The sequence below is a fragment of the Crocuta crocuta genome, unplaced genomic scaffold (genome assembly GCF_008692635.1).
Source record: "Crocuta crocuta isolate KB4526 unplaced genomic scaffold, BGI_CrCroc_1.0 scaffold132, whole genome shotgun sequence".
Taxonomy (NCBI): Eukaryota; Metazoa; Chordata; class Mammalia; order Carnivora; family Hyaenidae; genus Crocuta; species Crocuta crocuta.
This window is the reverse complement of record NW_027528611.1, coordinates 125,766-144,155: the sequence shown is the minus strand read 5'-3', so window position 1 is coordinate 144,155 and position 18,390 is coordinate 125,766. Positions and strand designations below refer to the sequence as shown.

General features: G+C 37.9%; 1 protein-coding gene across 1 annotated transcript in view; it reads left to right on the top strand.

The window, feature by feature from the left end:
• The window catches only part of DNAH8 (dynein axonemal heavy chain 8), a 223,098-nt gene that overhangs the window by 81,465 nt on the left and 123,243 nt on the right, over positions 1 to 18,390 (top strand). Inside the window, exons 23-28 of the mRNA XM_077754815.1 lie at positions 1,956 to 2,152; positions 2,714 to 2,840; positions 5,458 to 5,693; positions 7,458 to 7,562; positions 12,623 to 12,736; positions 14,282 to 14,344. Coding sequence (XP_077610941.1) covers positions 1,956 to 2,152; positions 2,714 to 2,840; positions 5,458 to 5,693; positions 7,458 to 7,562; positions 12,623 to 12,736; positions 14,282 to 14,344 — 842 coding nt within the window. The remainder of the gene's footprint in view (positions 1 to 1,955; positions 2,153 to 2,713; positions 2,841 to 5,457; positions 5,694 to 7,457; positions 7,563 to 12,622; positions 12,737 to 14,281; positions 14,345 to 18,390) is intronic.

Below are 18,390 nucleotides of genomic sequence, written 5' to 3'. Positions count from 1 at the left end.
AATGAACTCAAAGTCAGTTATACAAGAACTAAAGCTATAAAAATTTTTGAAGAAAACTTCTCAAAGAAAACTTTGAGAAATTAACTCAAAGTCAATTATACAAGAACTAAACCTATAAAAACTTCTTTAGAAAGAAATTTTTAAAAGTTGGGAAGTTAGCAATTTGAGGTTATACAAAAATTCCTCAGGTATGACAGCAGAAACATGATCCTTGACAAAGAAAATTGACAAACTGGACTTCAGTCAAATTCAAAACTATTGCTCTTCAAAAGATACCATTTAAAACATTAAAAACAGAAGCTACATTTTTGGAGAAAATATTTGCAATGCATACATCTGGCATTAAATACTTATATTCAGAATATAAAAAACTCAAACCGAATTATAAGACTATTGCCCTCCCAAATGGTCAAAAGATTAGTTCAACAAAGAAGATGCATGCATGGCTAAAAAACACAGGAAAAGATGCTTAACACCATTAGTATTAAGGACATACACATTAAAACTATGATGATATACCACTGCACGCCTATTAGAATGGATAAAATTTTTTGCCAATTGTTGACAAAGAGCCTGAAACTTTACTGCATCACTGGTGGGAGTGTATATAAAGGTACAGCCACTTTGGAACCAGTTTGGCACTTCCTTAAAAAGTTGAACATACCTGTACCATTTGGCTCAGAAATTCCACCCTAGGAATTTATCCAAGAGAAATGAAATCATATGTCCGTGTAAAGACGTGAATATTCACACTGCATTATTTATAATAGCTTCAAATTGCTAGCAAACCAGATGTCCAAAAACTGGTCAATGGATCAACAAAATGAGATACATCTGCACAGTGGGATGCTTCTGTGCAATAAAAGGGAAGGAACTACCAGGACATGCATCATTAGTTACTTATTTAATTCAGCCAAATACCTTGTACATTCTTTTGCTTTCGTTTTGATTAAAAGTAAGACAGAAGAGCAAATGAGTGACGTGGTCTTAGAGGAGACTGGCAAATTCACCAGGGATGNGCTCGAACCCACAAACCATGAGATCATGACCTGAGCTGAAGTCAGATGCTCAACCAACAGAGGCACCCAGGCACCCCCCAGATTAAACCTTTTTAAAAGAGAACTCAATTGGAAATCTGAAGTTGCACATGAAATATCATGATTTTTAATTGTTCATAACTGTTTTTGAAAAAGTAAGGGGTTGTTTGGGCCAAATAAAAGTATCTGAATAGTCTCTGTCTGATGGGGAATTATTGAGAATTTTGATCAAGGCAATGGCATGATCAGATTTTGGTGAGAGATGTTTATGGTAGTGGCTAATAGTGATTGCATGATCTCTATATACCAGATGCTGAGCTGAGGACGAACATAAATTGTCTCATTTAATCCTTGCAAGTATTTCCGTGAAGATTAAAAAACTGGCCAAAGGTTATTTGGGTAATAAGTATGGTGCCTCCCTTTTAACCACCATACTGTTCTATAGAGCAACAATTTCAGCTCTTTTGACCTTTCTTTTCTTGGAGGACTTACTGGGGGGGCGGGGGGTGTTTAATCAGTGTCTTTCAGCTCTGTTCTCTGAAAGCAGTTTTCCCACATTAAAGAAATCTAGACCTCAAAATCTGACACCGTGGTTTAGGCAAGCCATAACAGACTCTTAGATACAGAAAACAAACTGAGGTCTGCTGGAGGGGTGTTGGATGGGGGGATGGGTTTAACGGGTGATGGGCATTAAGGAGGGCACTTTTCAGGATGAGCACTGGGTGGTGTTATATGTAAGTGTTGAATCATGGGAATCACCTCTTGAAGCCAGGACTACACTGTATGTTAACTAACTTGAATTTAAATAATAATAATAATAAAGAAAATCCAGCTTGAAAAAAGCCTATAAATATTAAAACTGATAATATTTGAAGTCGCATATAGAAATTATCTCTCTATAAAACCATCTGTTTTCAGGATCTATTGAAGAAATTATTCCTGCAAGGAAGCTGAAGAACTTTTATCCAGGGGTAGCGGAACACAAGGATATTTCCAAATTGGTCCTCCTCCTCTCTTCCTCTGTGAATTCTCTACGAAAGGCGGCTCATGAGGCATTGCAGGACTTTCAAAAGTACAAGACGCTCTGGACAGAAGACCGAGACGTGAAAGTGAAGGTATATTTCGGCTACTTGTGATGCAGTTTGGGTTTGAATTGTTTATATCTAACATGCGCAAGAGAAGCAGGAAAGTATCAGTGATGATGACAGGAACTCATGAGCAGAGGTCAAGAACGTGAAAAGGCCAAGCATCTAACATACTAGATTTTGTGCCGTACTTACCAGTGACACTCCGAGGCAACTGAGAGTAGTGAGGCTCAGGCAGATTTCATTTAATTTGTGTAAACAGTTGGGCACCAATTATGTTCCAGACACATTCAGAGGCTGGGTATTCAAGGATATGTCACAACATAGATTCAACTATATTTTTGGTTAGAGACTCAAGGACACATGAATAACTCAGTAAGTTATTCATGGTAGACTTTGGAATTCCCTCACCTGGCCTCATCTGCCAGTACTACCAGCTCATCCCTTTCTTTATGAGCCACTGGCCTGATATGCAAGTGGAAAAATATATAAACAAAAGAAAAGAAAGAAAAGAAAAAAAGCAATGTGAAATTTATACTGTCCAAAAATTAAAGAAAACATTGCTTCCTGTTTCCTATTTCCTTACTACAGGAGTTTTTGGCTGACAACCCCTCTCTGACTGAAATCAGGTCAGAAATTCTACATTTTGCTACGTTTGAACAGGAGATTGATGAGTTGAAGCCTATTATTGTTGTAGGAGCACTTGAACTACATACAGGTATTTTTAAAATTAGATGTAAAGTGTCTGTGTTTTCATATGAAATGTTACACTATTTAGGAAACAGTTATTAAGCTACCTTTTATATACATATATATTATACATATAAACATGCATATCCTTTTATATACATATATATTATACATATAAATATGCACATATATTATATATAATATGTATGTTATATAATTTATTATTATATACTTTTGTACATAATATATGAGGGTGGCTTAATACACTGAATATGAACACGTCCTCAATTGGCAAACAACTAGACTACGCTTGAAACTCTTTTTGGGGTTGTTATGAGGAGGGAATTGTAGAGATGAGATAGAAGTCAAACACTTTGAGGTTTCCTGAGAAGTTAATCCACTTGGGATTAGAGTATCAGAGGATGATGAGACAGCCATTTAATCTCTGAGATACAAAGCCCAAACCGATTTTACTGATTATAAGAGTAAGGGAGAGCTCTGCTGCTCAGACACAGTGTTCTCCACAGAGCACACTGCCCCATCTCATATAGGGTATGTGGGTGGCATGGAGTTCAAGCACTGTGGGTATAGATAGGTTAGCATCGCCTGTAGAAGGACGCTTACTCAGATGAGACTGTTGTTGATTAGTTGGTGCTCAGAGGTGGGCTTATTGAATATGTTCTTTTTGATTGGTTGACATTCAGAAGGGAGGGGCTGGTGCTGATTGGTTGGCAAAAACATGCGAACTGAGGTCTGTTGGTCTGTGGTTTGGGTTTAAAACTGGGTTGTGGTGGCTCCTTATTGCCATGGTTACAGCAGTACACTCAATCCTGCTTGAGGTTTGTGAGATTTTATTCTCAGGAGATATTTGAATGACCTATTTTACAACAACTATCCATTTTAAGTAGATTTTCAGGTCTATCCTTAAGGAGTAAATGTAACTGGCTCTCAAATTTGACTATTAAGGTTACCTGAGCTCTTTAACTTCCATCTCTTCTGCTGATGATAATGACAGTGCCCACCTCATAAACTACTTTATAGTAAACATTTGGCATGGTTGAGTTCAATATATGTTAATTGCTATTATTATATCTATCAAGAAGGGATGTAATTTGGGGGAAGAATCACAAGCACTTGAAGGGAATATTCAGTTAGAAATCAGAAACTATACCTCAAGGGCAATAATTCCAAGGCTTTTTGGAACATTAATTTACTTGTTATTTTTACTATAATTTAAACTTCCTGTTTGTTTTCTCATAGTTGTTAGTGCTGTGATTCCTCATACACAAATCAACTCTAGCACAGTGTGTGAGTTGGCTGGAGCCTTGAATTTTGAGAAAGGAAACTGAAAAATGGAATAAGTGGTAACAGTTCTAAAGAAAGGGGAAGGTGGGCTGAATGCTCGGGGCCTGAGGAAAAGAAGAGGGGTCCAGGGGTGCCTGGGTGGCTCAGTCAATTAAGCATCCAACTTCAGCTCAGGTCATGATCTCACAGTTTGTGAGTTCAAGCCCCATGTCGGGCTCTGTGCTGATAGCTAGCTCAGAGCCTGAAGCCTGTTGCGGATTCTGTGTCTCCCTCTCTCTTTGACCCTCCCCTGCTCATGCTATCTCTATCTCTCTCTCAAAAATGAATAAGATATTTAAGAAAAAAAAAAGAAGAGGGGTCCATGAGGCACAGATCTCAAGAGATAGGATCTCACAGCCTTGACCCACAAGCTGACTGTGTGTCTCTTCTCAGGCTGCTGTCTCCTCAGCTACCTAGTCCTCTCAATCTGTTGGGAGTTGCAGGGGGAGAGATCATGTTTCAAGCACCGCAGGGCTGGGGGTTTGAGAGGTACCAAGAGGAGAAAAGAGGAATGTGTGAGGATTGTTAAGACAGAGTTGACTAGTTAGTGCTGTTTTGTTTTCAAGAAACAGAAACCTCTCTGAGCTCTTTTATGAGAAAAGTATATATCCCAGAATCCAAGATGCAACTGGGCCTTAGGTATGAACCAGAACCGGGGACAGTACAGGAGGCTGAGGAACTCCACTCTCTCTGCCTCCCATTTCTTCTTCCCTCTGTGTGTGACCTTTTCTTCTTCCCAGAGCATAGGACTCCCCCTCAAGTCTCATTCCAAACAAGAAAGGATTCTGATTAGCGGATAAAAGGTCAGGATTGACTGGGACAATCCAGCCCAGGTACAAGGTCAGGTTACACACATTCTCTACCGTGTGGATGAGGTAGGAAGTGGAATAATGGGAAAACAGGAACAAGTTTGGCAGAGAACACAATATATTACACTCCGCTGTGTGGACTTACCTAGAAGAGTATGGAGGACTGAATGAGGACTGCTAGTGGGATGACCAGAAACAGAGCAAAGTTCACATTGGGTAGTGCTAGAACTCATTTCCAAAATTCCTCCCCATAGACTCCAGTGTCCTTCTCATGCACAGCTTAACATACTCTATAGGGAGAGGAATACATCTTTGAAATCTAGTAACTTTATAGCACATTTAATTCAGACTAACTACATTTCAAGTGATCAATAACCACATGTCTCTAGTGATCATCAAATAAGTCAGTACAGTTATGGATGCTCAGATTAGATGTGAAATAAACAGTTTCAGAATGTCAGTTATATTCTGATCTTTTTTCCTCTTCCCCAGAGCCAATGAAATTGGCCTTATCAATTGAGGCTAAAGCATGGAAGATGTTACTCTGTCGATATTTGAATGAAGAATACAAAAAGAAAATGTTAGACATGATAGCATTTATCAATGAATATTTGAAAAAGTTATCTAGACCTATCCGTGATTTAGATGATGTCAGATTTGCAATGGAAGCCTTAGCGTGTATCCGTGATAATGAAATTCAAATGGACATGACTTTGGGACCAATTGAAGTAAGAAATAATTGCATTTTTTTTTTCTTTCTTGAGATGCTTGTCAAAAAAAGAGAGAGGGACACCTGGGTAGCTCAGTTGGTTAAGCATCCGACTTCAGCTTAGGTCATGATCTCGTGGTTTGTAAGTTCAAACCCCATGTCGGGTTCTGTGCTGACAGCTCAGAGCCTGGAGCCTGCTTCAGATTCTGTGTCTTCCTCTCTCTCTGCCCCTCCCCTGCTCACTCTGTCTCCCTATCTCTCGCAAAAATAATTAAACATTAAAAAATATTTAAAAAATTTTAAAAGACACACGCACACACAAATTGATTCTATTAACATACTTCATCTATTTTATGGCATAGTCTGCCTCTTTCTCCTTTCTGATTTGTTGTCATTGGAGGAATTTTGACAATTATCAACAGTCAATAGTATACAAAGGAAGACTGATATATTAATAATGCTGAACTGGTCTAGACAGTGTTCAGTTTTTTATAGTAGCACCAATATTTTACAGAAATGAATGGTTTTGCTCTTCCATGTCAATCCTGACAATTTAGGCAAGTTCCCCAAATATCTTTAGCTTTCCTTAGAAACCACTGACAGGTCTAACTCATGACCAACGACATACGCTGGGCAGCATGGTGGGAGCAGTGCACTTAGGCTCAATAGTAAGCTATTGGAACTAAGATCAACCAGAGATCTTTTTAGGGTAGAGGACTGTATTAGTTTCCTGTTGATTCCACTCTCTTGCCTCCCTCTTTTCCTTATATGGACCTTTGTGATTACACGGGGCCCACCCAGTTTATCTAGGACAATCTCCCCATCTCAAGTTTTTAAACATAAGTGCATCTGCAAAGTCCCTTTTGACATGTAAAGTAACATAGTACAGGTTCTATGGATTAGGATGCGGACAACATTGGAGAGGCCATTATTTTGTGTACTTTATGACTGATATTTAAATTCCTTGCTCATAGTGATAATAAAAATCAGAGTCTTAGTTTATTTTATGACTCTTTAAAAATTCTCTAAATTAAATCTAAATTTAAATTTAAATTCCTCTATTCCCCAAAATACCTGTGGGACTAGCATTCTCACTGACTCTGTTTGGTATGCCAATGCTCATAACTGAGTATTTCCTTCTTAAAACTATTTAGTGTTTATACTCTCTGGTAGCTAATACACTTCATACCTTTACTACCTTTTTAAATCTTAGTATTAGGGAATTTTTGATGCCTGACCATCCATTTCTTAAGATTTAACAAGCTATCATATCATTTTTTCTTGACTGCAGAAATCTCATTCTTCAGCATGAATTCTTTTAGTAAATCCATTTGTCAGTCCATTCCTTTGGTCATTCAAGTTTCTTTTCTTCAGATTATCTCCCACATCATTGTTTCATTCTATTTTTTACGTAGCCAGCCCATATCTGAATAGAGTAATGAGAAGATACTTTGCATGGTATTGCACAAGATCAAGGAGGAGAGAGACAGAAAATGATTCTAGGGATATTTCTAGGATAGTATTTCAATGTGACCTGCCCATATCTCCATCAGAATCACCTTATTAAATGCAGATATCAGGACCTAGGATCTAGAGTCAATATCCAGTATCAGTTAAAATCTAAAGGTACTTTTTATACATATTTAATTTAGGAACCACTCTTCTAGACTATGCTCTCTTCTTCTAAGAATGGGGAGAATAGGAACGTGTTTCTAGAAGGCATCTACATCATTTGGCAATTGCTTTCCTTGTAATGTTTCTGAACTCTTCTCCCACTCTCCAGGAAGCCTATGCTATTTTAAACAGGTTTGAAGTTGAAGTAACCAAAGAAGAATCAGAAGCAGTTGATACCCTGAGATATTCTTTCAATAAATTGCAGAGCAAAGCTGTAAGTACAAATTTAATTCTTATTTTTTAGAAGTCACTATTTCTAGGAAAAAAATTTCATACATTATAAGGCTTAGATATTATTTTAATAGTTTTATTGAGATATAATTTACATACCGTAAAATTGACCATTTCAAAGTATACAGTTCAGTGACTTTTAGTATATTCATAGAGTTGCATAACCACCATTATTATCTACTTTTAGGACACTTTCATCTTCCCAAGAGAAACCTCATACCCATTAGCAGCCACTCCTTCTTCTCTCTCTTACCCCAGTCCCTGGCAACCACAAATTTACTTTTTGTCTCTATGAATTTGCCTTTTCTGGACATTTAATAGAGATGGAATCATACAATATGTAGCCTTTGTCATTGGCTTCTTTCCTGTAGCATAATGTTTTAAAGTTTATCCATGTTGTCCTAGGTACCACGACTTCATTTTCTTAATGTCTAATGATGTTGAGCATCATGTACTTATTGGCCATTCATCCATCTTGTCTGGAGAAATGTGAATTAAGTCCTTTGCTTTTTTTTTAAAAAGTGGGTTGCCTTTTTATTTTTGAGTTGTAAGAGCTCTTTACATATTTTGGATATGAGTTCCGTATCAAAGGATTTGCAAAAATTTTCTGTCCTTCTGTGGGTTGTCTTTTCAATTTCATTTTCTTTTTTTAAATTTATTGTTTTCAAGTTTTTGCTTGAATTCCAGCTAGTTAAGACATGATATAATATTAGATACAGGTGTACAATATAGTGAGCCAGTACTTTCCATTGACCACCCAGTGCTCATCACAACTAGTGCACACCTTTGTCTTCATCACCTGTGTAACCCATCCACCCACCCACCTTCCCTCCGGCAACCATCAGATTGTTTTCTGTCATTAAGAGTCTGTTTCTTGGTTCCTCTTTCTCTTTCTCTCTCTCTCTCTCTCTCTCTCTGTCTGTCTCTCTTCCCCTTTGCTCATTTGTTTTGTTTCTAAAATTCCACATATGAGTGAAATCATATAGTGTTTGTCTTTCTTTGACTGACTTATTTCACTTAGCATAATACTCTCTAGTCCCATCCATGTTGTCAGGGAAATGCAAATCAAAACTACAATGAGATACCACCTTATGACTGTCAGAATGGCTAATATTAACAACACAAGAAACAACAGGTGTTGAAGGGGCACCCTCTTGCACTGTTGGTGAGAATGAAAACTGTTGTAGCCACTGTGGAAGACGGTATGGAGGTTCCTCAAAAAAGTTAGAAATAGAACTATCCTATGATTCAGCATTTGCACTACTAGATATTTACCTAAAGTACTAATTCAAAGGGATACATGCACCCCAATGTTTATAGCAGCATTATCTACCATAGTCAAATTATGGAAATAGTCCAAGTGTCCATCAACTGATGAATGGATAAAGAAGATATCTTTTCAGTGTCTTGACACTGTCCTTCCCATCCCCCCCCTTTTTTTTCTGTGTTAAAAGACACATAACATGAAATTTACCATGTTAATGATTGTTAAGGGCACAGCTCAGTGGCATTAAAGACATTTACATTGTTGTGCAGCCATTACCACTATATATCCCTATAATTCCTTTCATGTTGTAAATCTGAAACTCTATACCTAATTAATAGTAACTCTGCATTCTCCCTTCCCCTAAACCCTGGTAACCACTATTCTACATTCTGTCTCTGTGAATTTGAAGGACAAATTTTTAAAATTTTGACTTAATTTTTAATTAAGTCCAATTTATCTATTTTTTTTCTTTTGTTGCTTATGTTTTAGTATCATGTCTAGAAAACCGTTGCCTAAACCAGGGTCGTGAAGATTTACTACTATGTTTTCTTATGTAGTTTTTATAATTTTAACCCTTATATTTAAGTTCCTATTACATTTTGAGTTAATTTTTTTTATGGTGTGAGTTAAGGGTGCAACTTCATGCAAAAGCATGTGGGTATCCAGTTGTCTCAGCACCATTTGTTGAAAGACTTCTTTCACCAATGAATTGCCTTGGCACCCTTGTTGAAAATCTGTTGACCATAAATGTAGGGAGTTATTTCTGGACTGTCAATTCTATTCTGTTGCTTCATTTGTCTACCCTTATGCCAGTAACCTAATGGCTTGATTATTGTAGTCATGTGCAAAGATTTTTAAAAACAATGGTAAAATACACATAATGTTTAACATCTTAACTATATTTTTTACAAAAAATGTTAACGTTTTATTTATTTCTGAGAGAGAGAGACAGTGTGAGAATGGGAGGGTCAGAGAGAGAGGGAGACACAGAATCTGAAACAGGCTCCAGGCTCTGAGCTAGCTGTCAGCACAGAGGCCGATGCGGGGTTTGAGCCCATGAACTATGAGATCATGACCTGAACTGCAGTCAGCCACCCAATCAACTGAGCCACCCAGGCACCCCATATCTTAACTATTTTTAAGGGTAGTTAGTAGTGTTAAGTATATTCACATTGTTGTGCAACCAATCTCCAGAAATTTTTCATCTTATAAAACTTAAATTCTATATCCATTACATAATAATTCATGTCTGTTTCCCCAGTCCCTGGCAACTACCATTCTGCTTTCTGTCTCTATAAATTTGACTATTTTGGGAACCTCATATAAGTACAATGATGCAATGTTTTTGTGACTGGCTTATTTCAGTTGGTGTAATGTCCTCAAGGTTCATCCATGTTGTAACATGTGTCAGAATTTCCTTCCTTTCAAGTCTGACTAATATTCCATTATATGTATATGCCACATTTTGTTTATTCATTCATCTGTCAGTGGACACTTAGGTTGCTTCCATCTTTTGGCTATTGTGAATAATGCTGCCATGAACATGAAAGTGCAGATATCTTTTTGAGACCCCACTTTTAATTCTTTTGTGTAGATATCCAGGAATAGAATTGCTGTATCATATAATTTTTAAGTTTTTGAGATCCACCATACTGTTTTCCAAAGCATCTGAATTGTTTTACATTCCTACCAACAGTGCAAAAAGGTTCCAATTTCTCCACATCTTTGCTAGCACTTGTTATTTTCTGTTTCCTTGATGATAGACATCCTAATTGGTGAGGTGGTATGTCACTGTGGTTTTGATTTGCATTTCCTGTATGATACGTGATATTGATCATCTTTTTATATGCTTGTAGGCCATTTGCATTTTGTCTTTGGGAAAATGTCTATTCAAGTCCTTTGCCTATTAAAATTGAGTTATTTGTGGTTTTTGCTGTTGTTGTTGAGCTGTATGAGTTCTCTATATATTCTGGATATTAACTCCATATCAGCTATATGATTTGCAAATATTTTCTCATACCCCATGGGATCCCTATTCACTCTATTGATTATGTTCTTATAATTTCATTTATTCCTAAAAGGAGTTAATGATATTCCTCTTTCATTTTTAATTTTAGTAATTTGAGTCCTTTTCTCAGTCTAGGTAAAGGTTCATCAATTCTGTTGCTATTTTTGAAAGAAGAAACTTTTATTTGTTGATTTTCTCTGTTGTTTTCCTATTCTCTATATCATTTATCTGTGCTATAATTTTTATTATTTCCATCTGCTTGTTTTGCGTTTAGTTTGTTCTTCTTTGCCTCGTTTGTTAAGGTGGATGGTCAGGTTACTGATTTGAGATTTTTTTCTTTTATTCAGGCATTTATAGCTATACGTTTCTCTCTAAGCATTTTTGAAGTTGGTAAACATTTACACAGTTAAACATTAAAAATGAACTCCAAGGGTGGGTCCAGATTCTTTAATTATAGTGAAAATTTTATTGAATGTTAATTAAACATTGGATTAAAATTCCTTATTTATGAAGAGATCTGTCAATGAGATTAAAGCAAGGCAGGGATGCAAGGATACGGAGCTGAAATTGGGGTCATGACTCATGATTCCAACTCTGCCACCAGGCAATTGGATGATCTTATGCAAGTTAATAACCTTTCTTTCTCAATTTCTTGATGTGATCATTCAGGAATATATTAGGACATTTTTTTATATGTGGTTATGAGGCTCCCTTGAGGTAGTGTGTATAAAATGCTTTATTAATACTCATGTTTATTTAAATTCATGTTCGGTATTGACTAATCACTTATTTTTAAAAAGTGATTGATTATTTAGTCAGAGAAGTGTATCTTGGGAATGAAAGGGAGAACCCTCCATTGAGATTTAGTGAAGTTCAACTTTCTGTTATTGTTCAATGGAAAAGATTCACTCAGGTTGTTCTATCTCTTTAACTGTTAGTGTTAAACCTATTGGCCCATCCTTTACTACAATCACCAACAATCTTAAAGTAGCCTATATTCCAACCTAGGCAGATGCTGTTGTCGAGAACACTTACGAGCAGGAGCCCTGGAACCACGATACCAGATTTTGAATCTTGACCTTGCCTCATGCTGATGCTGGGGTCTTTGGGAGGCTATTTAGTGTCTCTGTGTCTCAGTTTTCTCACCCATAAAATGAGTATAATATCAGCACTTACTACACAGGGTTGTTGTGAGGATTAACTAGGTTAACATATGTAAAAAGCATGGCAGCTATTAAGTATGAATTAAGTGCTAGCTATTACGATTGAAGGTTTAAACAGAAACTTTGAGGAGTGTTATAGAAAACATTTCTCCCCCTTTTTAAATACCCAGTAATATCACTTTTTTTAAGGTGACTCTTCCAACCACGGCAACCGTGAATCTACTAGAGGTTATTAATCCCAGATCTTCACTTGGCCCCAGAGCCAGTATGTGACCCAGATTGGGCCTAAAGCCGTAGCTGTCCCACTGGCCACAGTGATGGCCTGAACTGTATCAGCCAGAAAACTTTTTCCTAGCCTCAGTTACAGAAGATGGCTTTGCCTCTTGGGTCATGAACTAGAATGATTTGTGTCACCTGTTGGTGGATTTGGGTTATTTATTTCTCTTTTGTTTTTGTTTCTGTCTTTTAGACAACATTGCAGAGACAACCTTGTTCATCCTTGGGCATCTGCAGGATAACAGACTTGCTGGAATAGAATTACGGCTTTCATTTAAATACATTTTCATTTAAATACATCTCACGTTGGGTATTCTTTCTTATTCTAGGTTTCTGTGCAAGATGAACTAGTTCAAGTGCAGCCAAAGTTTAAAAGTAATCTTCTTGAAGCCGTGGAAGTTTTTCGTGAGGATGTAATGAACTTCACAGAAGCGTATGAGATGGTAATCCAAGTATTTGCATGCTGTGGGTTAAAATGTTCTGTGGCGTGTTTAGATGCGATGACAGTGATGAGTCTTGAGAAATACACTGTGATTTGCACATTGTATATAAGAGGGTATATTTGCATATTTGCAGCTATCGGAAAAACAGGGGATAGCTGGTCCTTTAAGCTTGTTTTATAGAGGAAGAAAGAAGATTTAACTGTTAAAAGGAGCAACAACTTTTGAGGTTGTGGAAGGAACAAAAGGTTTGGTCTTGTCTCTTCTCAGGCCAGAATGCTCATAGTTGAAAATGTAGTACAGTTGTTGGAAGGCTGTTAGAGACTATAAATACCCTATACCAGGGCATTATGCAGCTGATCTTTTCTTTTTTTTACTAGACAACCAATAAAGTTATTGAAAATAAATAATAAACGTCACACTTGCTCAGTCCCACAGACTACTCAACCTAGCATCATGACCAACAATGATTCACCTCTTTGAAGTTAAACTCAAAAGTTGGATATATTCCCTAACATGGACTAATTTCTTTTAGTAGTCGCAGTGGATCTGGGTTCATAAGATAATTTTAAGCCCAAGTAATCATATAATGCTTTTTTTTAGACATGTGCTGAATTTACCTCTTTTAGTTGGATATGTTAACATTTTATGGCCCTCTCATTCTATTATACTGGAAATTGGGTCTATTTTTTAGCATATCCATAACATTCATGATTGTAGAGTCCATCTGGAGTCATTTTTGCAGCTGTTTTCTGGATGATGGCCACCAGAGACTGCCTTTCGCTTCTTCTAAGTATTCCACCTATGTGCTTCTCTGTTTCCACTGGGCTGAACCATCAGTGAAAGGAGGCTGTCATTGAAACTTTAGATCAGTTATTCTAATGCACAACCACAGCATCATCATTTACAGTCATAAAGGAAATGAAACAGAGCTCTAGTGGTACAAGCTTCACGCAAGGTGTGATTTTGTCACATTTTTCATTAGCTGTGCCATGGTCCTTTAGAAATGAATGCAGTTGGAGTGATGTGAATGTTCTAAAATTGATGGTGGTCATGGTTATAACAACTCTGTGAATATAGTACAAGCCATCAAATTGTCTGTTTTAAGTGAGAGATCATATGATATGTGAATAATATCTCAGTAAGGCTGTTACAAAAACTAAATGAAAACTTCACCTATGGGGCAAAATTAGACCATTTCAATTAAAAATAATGCTTATTGATTTAAAAGGAAAAAATAGGTAAACTCAATAAGTTGATAAATACACGTGATTAAGAATTTAAATAGAGAGGGGCCCCTGGGTGGTGGCTCAGTGAGTTAAGTATCCAACTTCAGCTTAGGTCATGATCTCATGGTTTGTGAGTTTGAGTCCTGCAACAGGCTCTGTGCTGGCAGCTCAGAGCCCAGAGCCTGCTTCAGATTCTGTGTCTCCCTCTCTCTCTCTCTGCCTGTCCCCTGCTTGTACTCACTCTCACTCTCAAAAATAAATAAACGTTAAAAAAATTTTTTTTAAAGAATTTAAATGGAGATTATATTATTCATTACAGGAAGGACCCATGGTTCCAAATATACCACCGCAAGAAGCTAGCAACAGGCTACAGATATTTCAGGTAAAATTTCATTTTTTAAAATATTGACAATGTATTGTTATTCTTTAAAACAATTTTAGGGAAAAATTTATGTGTTCTGTCTTACATTGGAAAAGTTATTGTTTGAAGTGCATACAGATTTTGCGTGTAGTCTAGTCTGCTAAATAATGTAATTGATTCTTATATTCCTTTATGCTCTTCTTCACAGAAGCTCTCTCTGTATTTCTAGCGAAGAAGACTTTGATTTTGAACTTAAGTTTACACCTTATTCTAGTTCCAATCATCTTCTTTGTATGTAAATGATAAAAATTCATAGAATAATAAAATATATGAAAATAACAAAATGTATCAAATTTAACATATTGACAAATGGTTTCCTTGTCTTCTCTCTGTATACGTTATTTTTCTTCCCTTTGTATCCATGACTTTAAAATTCCCACTTCATTTGCCCTACCTTAGACAATGCTTGCTGGATCAGGCCAACCATCCACCATTTTTTTCTATGTCCAGAGTGCTGAGAACATCTAGAGAAAAACCACACACCCATTTGGGTTAATGTTTTATGGATTCATGGATTCCTATGTAAGCTGGCCCCTAGGAGTATCTGGCAATTCTACTATTTGTTTCTGTTCTCTATCCTGTTTTCTGTAGTGGCTGTACTATATGTTCATGTTCTCTTTATGTTCCCTACCCCACTTGTACTTGCAGTCATGAAAAAATCTTTATCAGATGCCTACCCTGTGTCTTAGTCAATAGAAAGATGATTAAGCAATGGTTCTTTCCTCTAAGCTGCTAACATCTGGTAGGGAGACGGAGAGCTGGATAGATAGTAATTGCAAAACCACGTGGTGAGCACTCTGATCTAGGTGTGATATTTTTGTAGTGCTTATTTATTTTTGAGAAAGAGACAGAGGGCAAGCAGGGGAGGGGCAGAGAGAGGGGGAGACAGAATCTGAAGCAGGCTCCAGGCCCTGAGCTGTCAGCACACAGCCCAACATGGGGCTCGAACCTACAAACCGCAAGACCATCATCTGAGCGGAAGTTGGATGCTTAACCAACTGAGCCACCCAGGCACCCCCTCTCCCTTGTTCCTTCTTAGGTTGACCTTTTTCTCTCCTTTACTCTTAACCTCTTCCTCTTAACTAAATCTTCCCAATCAACATTTTAAAAGCTGTGTATCTTTCCTTTTTACAGTAACAATAATAAACATGTCTCTGTTCTGCACCCCCTACTAAATGTCACTTTTTTTCTTCACCTGACCCCGGTTTCTGTCTGCGTTTATATTCAGGCAGCTTCCATGGTTGTCCCACCAGGAAATCCATGTGAGCTATGGTCCAAAACCCAGGGTTTCTTCTTTACTAGAATACCCAAGTTTTGCAGCAGATTAAACCATGTGAAGGCTTTCTATAGCTCATAACTTAGTTTTGCCACATGCTGGTCATTTCTGAATATCCCTTTACCTTTGTCAGAGATGACTTCCTATCACTTTACAATTGGGCTTTTCACTTCAAAGCAAATACATGGAAGAGTGGAGTCCGTAATTTTCTTCTTGTTGTTTTAGATGCATGTACCTGCGATGGTTCAGGCTCGTTCCATGCATGCTTTTGTCCAGTTGAATGGAATCTCTCCACTTGCAGGTTCTCCTGAGAGGGGCAGTTCAGGCTTTTGCCATCAGAACCAAGTAGAATTTCTCATATGGTATCCAATTTTCAAGTATCTCCCTTGATTTGAATGACTTAAATTGAAAATCCAGACCCAGATAAGAGAAGTGTTTCTCCCGGATCATTCGAGCAACCGGGAATTGCAGCTGACCCTAGAGGAATAAACTTGTGTGAATTAGGTGAAATCAGCTGTTACAGAACCCGGTGTCTGTGCTGCCTGGCTCCAGAGGGATAGGTCCAGCCCAGTAACTCTCGTGGGTTTCTATAAGGTAATCTGTCTGTGCTGGCAAGGGTTTTCATGGGATGCAGCCTTTCATTGAATATGATGTCCTCAGACAAAAAGTCATAGTCTCTTGATATTGTTGGGGTTCTTTTGTCCTCAGGACAATAATGGTCACTCTTGGACTAAAACCAGATCCTCCTATCTATTGCTCTTGCCAGCACTTCATGCTGGATGCTGGATGAGGTTCTGATCCTTTGCTACCTGAAGTCCCCAGGGCTCTGGGGGAAAGCCTGCGTCTCTGGAGGAACCAGGATCAAGACTGATCTGCTTACCTGATGGCTGCCAGCTGAGTCAAGCAGAAGCCCTTGGCAATAAAGGCAGGAGGAAGGATGAAAATAGTAATGTTGGATGGTGATAAGTGCCGAGGAAAAAAATAAAGTAGGAAGAGGCATAACATGCTGGGTTGTGTGTATGTAAAGTGGAAGGTTTCCAGAGAGGGCATCCTTGAAAAGGTGGCATTTGAAAAGAGACCTAAAGAAATGAGGGAACAGGTCCAGCATGTATCTGGAAAAGCAGCTTTCCAGGCAGAAAAATGAGCAGGTGTGAAGGTCCTGAATATGAGCAAATATGACATCAACTTACTTATGTTTTCAAAGACTCACTCTGGCTTCAGTGTTGAGAGTAGATTATTGACAGTCAAGGGTAGAAGCAGGGAGGGTAATTAGGAAGCTATTGAGGTAATCCGGACAGAGTGACAGTAACGTGGACCAGCCTGGTGGCCTTGGAGTTGATGAGCAGTGGTTGAAGCCAGGGTGTATTTTGAAGGTAGACCCACCTCCTGTCTTTCCCTCAGGAGTTACCAATTTATTGGTTAGCAACTGGGACTTTAATGGGTCACCCTTTTACCAGGGGTGTGGCCACTTCATTGAAAAGACATTGAAGGGCCCATCTCTTGCCATCTTGCTCCTTCTGTTCTGCCTATGTTTGGGTATGAGGTAAGCAGGCTGTTCGCCATGCATCTGGCTGAACATGTGACCCAACTCTCCTCAAAAGCAGGTACCCTATCACCCTCCAACCCCCAAGAAAAGCAGATGTGAAGACCTAGATTGTGGAAAGAAGAAGAAGCCTCATGTGGGGCCTCAGGGTGCAGTGGTGTTTTCTGATGCAATTTTACTCTGATTTCCAGAGTTACTGGGCACTCAGTTGACAAAGCTGATTATTTTGCTCTCCATTCGGTTGGTGCTTTGGGTCTTTTTATATTGTTTGGGAACTGAATGGAAAAGGGGGTGAGTTACTGGCATCCATCAATAGTCTTTACCTCATAGACAAGATTTTAAATATCATTAGTTTAAAGTACATTAACTTTAAAGATTTTGTTTCTCCTTTTCTAGTGTTTACATGGTCCCATGGATACTTTAGTCAGTAAATTTGTTGAGTAACCACTGTAATAACCACCAAGAAATGTAAAAAGTGAAAAATATGGCCCTTTCTAGGAATCAAGAGTCCATTGGGTTTCCTCCAAGGTCTTCACACTTTCCTGATTTGGCTCCTCTAAAATATATTTGTGGAATTTAAGAAACAAAACAAATGAACATATGGGAAGTGGGGAAAAAAGAGAGAGAGAAAGGGAAACAAACCATAAGAGATTCTTTACAATAGAGAACAACAAACTGAGAGTTGATGGAGGGAAAAGGGTGGGGAATGGGCTAAATGCGTGATGAGTATTAGGAGGGCACTTGTGATGAGCACTGAGCATTATACGTAAGTGATGAATCACTAAATTCTACTCTTGAGACCAATACTACACTATAGGTTAACTACCTAGAATTTAAATTAAAATTTGAAGAAAAAAATATACTAACATATCTGTCAGATCTGATTCACTATCTGGGTATTGTGAGGTCTGATGCCAGACATTCTTCAGGGCTGAAAATTTGGGATCCCTCTTGATATTTTATACCCTTTACGTAGAGCACACATGTCTCATCACAGGTGGGTTATTTCTATTTGCTTTTGTGCTTTACTTAGCATTGTAAGTATAGGAGATTCTACTTTTGGTTCAAAGGGCAGACGTGTGCATTAACTTCACTGATTCAGATTGTTGGAATTCTTTCAAATAGTGTTGAAATGGAATCCTTCATTTTATAGACTATTGCGTGGTGGGAAAACAGGGTTGAAAGGAC